The following is a 9,369-nucleotide window of genomic DNA, read 5'->3' as shown; positions in this document are numbered from 1 at the left end:
CACTGTGATAGGTTTCATTCTTTGACAAACACAGCTTCTGTCCAATAGTATTTTAGAATAAAAAAAAAAAAAAAAAAAAAGAGCAGACCTGAAAGTAACGAGTACTTTTCAGCCTTCCTAGAAATTTACTCGAGTAAAAGTAAAAATATTTGTCTTGGAAATGTATTCAAGTAAGAGTAATAAGTACCAAAGAAATCTAATACTCAAGTAAAGTACAAATCCTCTGGATATGTACTTAAGTACAGTACTCAAGTAAATTTACTCCGTTACTGTCCACCACTGGACATATAGGCAAAAACAAACAAACTAAATAAATGAATCAATAAAAACAACTGCATCTACAGTTTATTTGAAAACTGCCACAGAACATGTCAACCAGTGCAGTGGAGCTCTACGGCCACGAGGGCTGAGATACGCACACAGTAGTAGGTGCATTTACTGTTAAGGTCTGTCAAACAATTCATTTCTTCTTCATCACAATTAATCGCTGAATTTCAATAGTTGATCGTGATTAATCACGTTTTATCACATGATTAAAATTCTATGATTTTGTATTTCAGAGCTGTTTTCTCTTGCTTGACAACACAGAACCATCAGTCTGTCTGAGCTAGAAGCTAACGTTAGCATGTCTGACGTGTAATTATGAAGATGTAATTATGATCTGATCATTTATTTATACGTAGACGAGCTCTGGGTAAGTTATATTTTTATTTTCCAGCTCATTCATGCTCAGTTATTTCCTGTAACTCTGCCACATGGGCCCCCCTTTAGGAGCCCGGAAGCAGGTCTGAGTCCGTTCATTCCTGTGGGAGAAGCTAACGTGATCACGTTTCACCCTCTAGTCACAGAGATGAACAAGCCACAGATCCTCTGAACACTCTGACACTGAAATGTAATTTTTCAGACGACAGATCAGGAGAAAATAAACTTTATTCGAGACCTGACGCTGTCTGAGCATCACACTCTCGCGAGATCTCGTAACGGGATCTCCTGTCTCTGCGGGAGTTTAGAGGGACTAATGTTTCATTCATTAAAAGTTTAAACTGTGTGTTTTTGGCGGGAAAACAGAGTATTATTAGACTGATATGATCTTTACTGGGTCGATCAGATATTAAGCTAGCAGATGAAAACAAGCAGCAAAATCAGGCACAAACTCAAACTAGTGTTGTATGGTTGTTATGTTTGGGAAGGAACAGCAGTCAGGACCACGCCCACTCAGGTGACAGGAAGTGTACAACATTTCATACCATTAGCGCTGTCTGTCATATATTAGCTTCTGTATGGAATTGAAGCTAATATATTACTAATTGAATCATCATTTCACGTTTAATTCCACACACCACTGGGAGCGGTATGTGTGTGTAGCCTCGGTCCTCTTTACTGAAACTAGATGCCTCATAAACAGAGAAATCAGAAACACACACAAAACAAAAACAGTCTCTGTTGCCATAGCTGGCGGCCTGACGTCACCGGCGTCACATGACCAACTGAGCGTAACGTCATTGACTGGGTGTTCGATTTGAGTCGGAATCGATTGCATATATATATGTTATTCCTTGGTATATACGATTTTAATTTTCATTCTGAATTCGTGAACATTGAACACTCTTTTTTCTTGAAAAATTCACAAGTTGAATTCAGAGTAAAAAAAAGCTGACACATAATTTTGACACCAGACTCCATTAACAAAAACAATCGTTTTACCTCTCAGACCACAGGACTTGCTGGTCTACTGTCACCTTGATCGGTTAGTTTGTGAGTGGTATTGTGTGGTACTTTTACTTGAATAAATGATCTGTATACGTATTCCACCACTGAAATCACACAATAACACACAATTCAATCAGGGCAATGGTAGACCAGCAACTCCTGTGTTCTGAGAGGTAGAATTACTGTTTTTGTCCATGGAGTCTGGTGGCTCTGAATAGAATGATATAACGTGTTTCTGGTTAAACAAAATTATCTTACTCTATGCACCATTTGATTACTTTGCAGCAGCTGTTTAGTGGTTGCAGGTGTACTGTTCTTGCTAAGTTGTGGACTGATTGTGAAGATTTTTGTTTTAATCAATCATTCACACCCCAACACATGGGAAAATAAGGCTAGTGTGTGTGTGTGTGTGTGTGTCATGGTGACAGATGGTTGCACCGTTTACCTCGGCCCGCCTCACAGACACTGTGTACTCAGGACTCAGACCTCTTGCTATTCTGTGCATCACTCTGCACTGCAGCAAGATGCTCGCCTGGATCTCATTGCAGCTCCCTCAGCCTGTTCTTACAGCAGAGCCCACTGGAACCAGTCGACCCACCCGCAGCAAGTAACTCTGACCGGGGACGTCATGTCATACTTACATACAGGCTTTGAAATTTGAGCCTAATATAAACTTAAAGCAAAAATTAAAGATAAAACCGACAAAAGGAGGAAAATGGAAAACACTGTTAGTTTACTCAACTCAATAATTTTTGACATTTATCAAACTTGTATCTACTCAGTGCTGCAAGTGTTTCTATTATTGTGTGTTAGTGAGTGTAGACAGACGATCTGGATTCCTGTCATCAGTCATGTCTCAGTTTGCTGCAGCAGATCTGCAGCTTGTGCTCACAGCAGCCGCCTCACAGGAAACAGGAAGTGAAGGTTTGTAGTTTAGTTCATGGGCACTGGATGGCAGCAGTGGGCTGTGAGCCGCACCGGGGGAAAAACTCAGCTGTACAGTACATTAACCTTCCAGGAGTGTGACAGGTTGATGAGAGACAGACCGGGACATCCTGCTCAGGGGGGGCAGGGGGTGTCCAGGGTCTGTGTGGGAGCACCTGTGTGGTGTGCTGTATCTCACCTGGGCAGGAGCTGATGCCCAGAAACGCTGAACAGTCTCAGGTGATGCAACAGCTGTAAATGCTAACGCTAGCTATGTAGCAGTAGCGTAACTTACAAATATCAGATGCTCATGGCAGATGACGCATTAAAGGCAGCGCCAATAGAATGAGAGGGTGCACACTTCCTGTCTCCTAAGTGGGCGTGGTCGTGATGTCACAGATGCTGCAGTTTGAGTTTTGCCGCTCGTTTTTATCCGTTAGCTTAATATGAGATCAACCCAGTACACGATCACTTCAGTCTAATAACTGTTTTCAACTGAAAATAACAGTCACAGTATTACTAAGCAAAAAATATCAGTTTTATTGAAGTTTTAACTTTTAATTCACGGTTTCACGTATAAATTCCTCTAAACTTCTGAGGTGGCACAGCGTCGTCTGCAGCGGTGAAACCAGAGGCGACAGAGAGACGAGATCTGTTGCGAGATCTCGCGAGAACGTGTTGCTCAGACAGACAGGTCTCGAATAAAGTTAATTTTCTCCTGATCTTTAGGTCTAAAAATGACATTTTGATGTGTGAATGTTGAGAAGATGTGTGGCTTGTTTCTGTGAGAACAGGGAGAAAGAATCGGTCGTAGTGTTTGATCACGGTCTCAGACCTGCCGCTGGAGGGGGAGACACCAGGTGACACAGGAAATGATTGAAAACGAACTGTCTCTCTTCTGCGCTGTCTCTACACATATCTCCATGAAAATCATGTTTTTGCTGAACCTGTGACATTGTGACATCACTGGTGGGTGTGGTTACAGGTGCAACTTTCGACAGGTGGAACGTCTGACGTCATGTTTTCTCCGACCTGGTGTTGACTGCAGCGATGTGGGAGCTCCAGCCATCAGCTGTAGCTGAGATACTGAATATCTCAGCTGGTTTTTACCTTCTCACCTTGACAGGTTAGTCACATGACAGAGGGAGGTGACAGTCATCTCCACACACACACACACACACACACACACACACACAAGCCTTACATCATCATAAGCCATTGACAGAAACTCACACAGAGCGAGACGACCAAACCCTAAACTGCTGCACAGATGAGAAATGAAGGATTATTTCTATACATCTGCTGCCTCCATGTACTCATCTGCACACACTCACACACACACACACTCACACATCTGCAGTGGAACATAAGCAGATTATTTTATCAGAAGCCAGGCGTATGTGTATGTGTGTGTGTGTGTGTGTGTGTACAGGACTGTCATCTAAACACTAACAACATGCATAGCATATTTTAAATCCTGCTTTTCACTGCAGCTTCCTCCTCTTCCTCTCCAGTTTGCTGACAACACTGCGTTTTCTCCTTTTCTGCATCGTCCTGCTTTAAATTCAGTTCTTCACACTCACACCTCGACATCAGTCACTGAGCTACTTTATAAAGTTGAGTCTCAGCCGCAGCTGGAGGAGAGAGAGTTTGTCAGCTGGAGGTTGGAAGATTTCTGGGCCCTTCAGTAAATTTCCTCTACTCTCTTACAGTTTCCTTTTTTATATTTCCAGTTGCTGTTTTCCTGAACGTGTCCTCGTCCTCAGCTTCAGTGTGAGCGCTGCGTCATGTTTGACCTGAGCTGCTGCTGCTGGCAGTGGAGGGAGTCTGTAACATGAGTATTCCTCCAGAGAAGACGAATAAAAATCAGCTCATCGGTCAGTCAGCTTCCTCAGCAGCCGCCCAGCTGACCCCACAGATGTCTGGTTTCTCTCTCAAACACTTGATAAACTCTAACAAATAAGACTCTATTTTATTGATGAATTGTTCTAAGCATAACTTAAAGGAGCCACTCATTATTGTTGCCTAGAGCTCAAACTGTCAGCAAAGTAACATGTAGCTGCAGCCGACAGGTGAATGTAGAGCAGGACAGAATCAATCAATCAATCAATCAATCGAGACAACGCAGAGTTAAAAACATAGATCATTTATTAAAAGAACACATGCTGCTACAGTTGTTGTAAAAACAGTCACACACAGATACTGTAACAGTGGGGTGGGGTGGGGGGGGGGTTAAACTACACTGTCCTCACACAGGGAACTTGGACACACTCAACAGCGCTCAATAGAAATAATACTAATGATATTATTGTGTGTGTGTGTGCACAGAGCGACTGGCTCTTTAAGTCTGTGACACAAACGGGAAACACAACATGTGATGTCACACAACCTCAGAAACATGAGAATAGAAGAAGAAGAGTCGAGCTGTGAGTGTGAGCGACGCCTCTAACAAAAAGCTGTCAATTTGTTCAGTGGTAAATACTGATAACTGCTGCAGACACACACACACACACACACACAGACACACACACACACACACAGACACACACACACACACACACACACACACACACGTTGAATAAAGACCAGTCTGATTAAAGCTGCTGAGGCACTGAAGCTTCACTTATCCATCGATTCTTTGTTCAGATGTGCTCAGGACATGTTGCTGTGAATTTGGTTCAGCTTCTTGGGAAGAAAATAAATTTACTTTTTTGTCAATTCAGCAGAGCAGCAATACAAAATTTAAACTTTTTTTTGTCCAGCAAAAATCTTTCTAATATTATTATCATATGTAACAGAGCACTGTCTCATTGATTAACAGCCTTGTTTGTGTCTGGGAGTCAGGGAGTATTTAAAGTTTTAAAGGACAATGAAGCTACTTCATTTATTTTATTTTTTGTGGCACTTTGTGTCATCACTTTAGTGTCCAGTTAAAGGTTGCTGCTGTGTTAATTTTGATTTTACAACAGACTGAGTTCAGGACGTGGAGGATGTTGAGAAACCTGGTTCAGCACTTTGGAAACAAAGGTCTTAAAAAAAAAACACCTGCTACAAATACAAGGTGTTTTTTTTCTTTCACAAATGCTTCTCATTCTAAATCATATTGTACAATCACTGAATCAAACACAACGTCCTGATGAAACTGATGTGGAAACACAAAACTCCAAAGATAAAAAAAAGAACATTCAGTAAGATAAACTGTCAAACATAAATGAGTGTCACTGTTCCAGGTGGGAGGTTTCACCTGTGACATCACACTGAGCCGTCAGGTAGTTTGTCACTGTTGTTGGGTAAAAGCTCAGATTTCAGTCTTTGTGGTTGTTTGTGCAGATATGAGTGAACTTCAGGCTCCTGTAACTGTTGAATCTCCATCAATATATCAAGATACACAAACTTCAGTCAGAAAATAAGCGCTGTGTTTCTGAAAAACGTTCTCCAGGATATGTATGAAAACGCATCATCTCTACACGTTTGTGAGAGAAGCAGCGTTGTGCTTTTTTAAATTGTTTTTAATGCTAACAAACGTTGAGCCTTCAGAAAGTATCAACGCAGGACTTTCAGTACAAATGTGGAGCTGGTTGGTTGGTCCAGAGCTGGAGATGTGACGGTCAGAGCTCTCTGGGCTGTGCTCTGGGCCGCTGCCGGCCCAACGTCAGACACATGTAAAAACACTGTGCTTTGTCTCACAGCACCTCGGATCGGTGACGGCGGCTCAGGCTCGGTGTAGAAGCCGCTGAAGCGTCCCGGTTGAACTTGGCCAGTAGAATTAGTTGTTTGTGTGCAGACTGAGCCACAAACCGCTTCCCCATCGCTCTGACTGTGGAAGACTAGGATTTCAGCTCTCTGTCCAACACAGCGTGTGCATAGCTTATTGTTGAACCAAAAAGCTAGGATTAAACATCGGCAGGTTTCAGTTGGCAACAAAACACACTTGATGAAACAACCAGGACCCAGACGTCCTCCTGCTGATGACTGACACAAATCTAATCATCATCCTCCTTCCATCAGAGCCAGTTAAAGCTGCAGCAGGCAGCATTCATGGAAACAGACCCTTCACACTGGTTCCCATTAAAGGGGCCCTGTGCAGTTTTTTTGTAACCACACAAATGCGTGTTTATATTTATCTAAATGAATTTTGTTTATCTGTGAAAACTAAACAATGAATTGAATTCACTTCCTTCCTCATAAAACATTTTGCAGAGATGATTTGAAAAACCCTCATTGTTTATATTCACATTTGCTAATTAGCACCTTTGGCTCATTAGCGCCACCAGCTGCTGATCAGTGGAGCACAAACAAAACAAGGACCAGTGTTAGAAACGCTGCACTGAGAAAGGGTTAGCTGTGTTAGCTGTTCACTCGCCGCCTGCTGCAGCTTTAAGGCTGAAGATCATGTTTGGTTTTGGGAAACATCGTTTTCTTTGAGGTGAAAATCCTCCAGATGAAAACTACAAGTCAGTTGTGTTTTTGAAAGTATCTTGACCTTCCTGAGCAAGGCTTCTGGAGGACCATGGCTGTACTAATAACCACGTCCTTCTGAATTAAAACGGACTCGTGCAGTCCTCAGACTGAAGGTTTACAGTTAGGGTTGTCTGTGCTGATGTTTCTGTGATAAGAGCTGAGGACTGTTTGTGGCTGATATGTGATATTCTACTGACTGCATGTGTGTGTTCAGTCATTAATGTCAGGAAGGTTAAAATCATCTGCAACACTGGGCACGTGATATTTCAAGCTTCTTCATTTTGATTCGTCAAAGGCCTCAACAGGAGAATCCAAAAACCAGTCCAGTTTAAACTGGATTTGATTTGTGGACAGTCCCTGTGATACATCGTGCATACGAGTGTGAGACAGAACTGAACAGACTCTCACTGCTCTGAAACATTTGTCTCCTGAACTAAACTGAAAACATGATTTACTGATTGAAAATTGGACTCTTGACCTCTGTGACCTTTTAGCAGCAGAGCTGATTTACACAGTTTGGTTTCTGAGTTTAAAACGACCTCTCACAGAGATGACAACATGAGGATCCTGACCACCGTCCTGACTGCTGTAAGCCTGTCCTGTAGCAGCGTTCACTCAGTGTTTGTCTGAGGACAAACTGGCTGCAGCTGAACCCGGACCAGCTGAAACGCTTGATTTCCCAGCTGTTGATGCAACAGCTGTGGCGGCAGTATGTTGGTTGACTCATCAACACATATGAGCTGACGTGGTCCTGAGACCCTGGACACTGAGTTCTGGAACAGAGGACAGGATAAATTTCCCCTCAGATTGTACTGGTCCAGACCCCCCAGGCTGAGAACCACTGGTCTACAGGACCTGTCAGTGGAGTCATTTCAATACAAGCCTCAGACTCCACTCGCACAAAGATCCTGCAGCTTCACAACACAGCAGAACTCTGTTGGTCAGATAAATAATGATGTGGACTGTGAATGATCCAGGATTCAGCCGTGAAACTGTCAAACCTTCCTCCAGGATCTTAGCTGCTCTGTTCTGTCGTCCACCGGCTGCAAACACCAGAGAACAAGAACGTCTGAAATCAGCTGCTGAGATCATGTTTCAATCTGCCAGCGTGAGCAGTTTGTGAGGGAGAGAGAGGGAGAGGGAGGGAGAGAGAGAGACAGAGAGAGACAGAGACAGAGGGGGAGAGAGAGAGAGAGAGACAGAGGGGGAGAGAGAGAAAGAGAGAGAGACAGAGAGGGAGAGAGAAAGAGAGAGAGACAGAGGGGAGAGAGAGAGAGAGAGAGAGAGAGAGAGAGAGAGAGAGAGAGAGAGACAGAGACAGAGAGGGAGAGAGAGAGAGAGGTTTGCTGCAGTGCTCCACTCATGGTTCTCTGATCTCCTGCAGTGACTCCTCTCTGCAGGAGGGGGGGGCAGTGGTAAGAGTCCAGGCCTCCACACACAACTACACCTGAACTCTCAGCAGTGGGACTGACGTTACAATAATTCATCCAGAGACACGGCCACACCTAAAGAACCTTCACCTGTTTGTACTGAGGAACATCTGCCCCCTCTCGCTCACCTCCTGGGCTGGGAGGGGGGGGGGGGGGGGGGGGTCACGTGTTCTCAGGACACAACACCTCTAAACCTTTGATTTATTTGCCACTAGTTGACTGAAATGTAAATGAGAAACAAACTGAGGTTAAGAGTGTCGGTGTAAGAACTGAAGCAGGACTCTCAGGCTGTGTGAGGTGACGTTGTTGCGACTGAACAGGTAAAAACCTTCACGTATAAAAGTCTCAGCTTCTAAGACGTTCGTCCTGTTGAAGCTCACAACAGCTGTTGGAGCTTTCTTTTGTGTGTGTGTGATCATCGTCCACCTCGTCTGTGCCTACCAAAAACACTGGTGGCTGGTAGAGACTGTCGGGTCGGGGCGGGTGAGACGTCTGGGTGGATGTGGGGGGGCTGAACAGGTCTGGGATCAGATGCGGATCTGGTAGCCGTCGTTGAGAGTGCTGAGCTCTGGAGGTTTCCTCTCCACCGAGGCCGGCCTGAAAGACACAAGCTCCTTCATGATGACAACTGTCTCCAGCAAACTAACCATTAGAGCTCATCCTCTTAAAGGTCCACACAGCCTGCAGGTAGATGTCCACATGGTTTTGATTATAAAGCAGATCTAGGAAATATAAAACTACACCGAGATGGTTTTTGGTTCTTAAAACCACAAATATAATTATATCTTCTGATGGAGATCAACACTTCAGATCAGTGTTATCGATGCAGGTATCAAAACCTTCA

At 43.8% G+C, this 9,369-nt stretch overlaps 1 protein-coding gene and 1 long non-coding RNA gene across 13 annotated transcripts in view; one reads left to right on the top strand and one right to left on the bottom strand.

Moving 5' to 3' along the window:
* On the top strand, positions 1–6,452 carry LOC139612481 (uncharacterized). 2 transcript variants are annotated; one of them, XR_011686552.1, is made up of 3 exons: positions 1–2,874; positions 3,620–3,760; positions 4,368–6,452. It is a non-coding gene; the product is annotated as an uncharacterized lncRNA (long non-coding RNA). The 2 variants fall into 2 exon arrangements; XR_011686551.1 differs by having other exon boundaries at positions 1–3,760.
* vash2 (vasohibin 2) overlaps positions 4,760–9,369 on the bottom strand; it is a 27,046-nt gene continuing 22,436 nt past the window's right edge. For 9 of the 11 annotated variants that reach the window (XM_071468082.1, XM_071468080.1, XM_071468078.1 and 6 more), the window contains one exon: positions 4,760–9,122. In XM_071468082.1, the coding sequence (XP_071324183.1) occupies positions 9,053–9,122 (70 nt within the window). In that variant the 3' untranslated portion in view covers positions 4,760–9,052. The remainder of the gene's footprint in view (positions 9,123–9,369) is intronic. The other 2 variants (XR_011686548.1, XR_011686549.1) reach the window with 2 other exon arrangements.

The sequence above is a fragment of the Trachinotus anak genome, unplaced genomic scaffold, assembly GCF_046630095.1.
Source record: "Trachinotus anak isolate AG129_WGS33_773 ecotype Australia unplaced genomic scaffold, CSIRO_AGI_Tana_v1 ptg000031l, whole genome shotgun sequence".
Classification (NCBI taxonomy): Eukaryota; Metazoa; Chordata; class Actinopteri; order Carangiformes; family Carangidae; genus Trachinotus; species Trachinotus anak.
The sequence above is the reverse complement of the archived record's forward strand: the minus strand, read 5'-3'. Positions and strand labels throughout refer to the sequence as shown.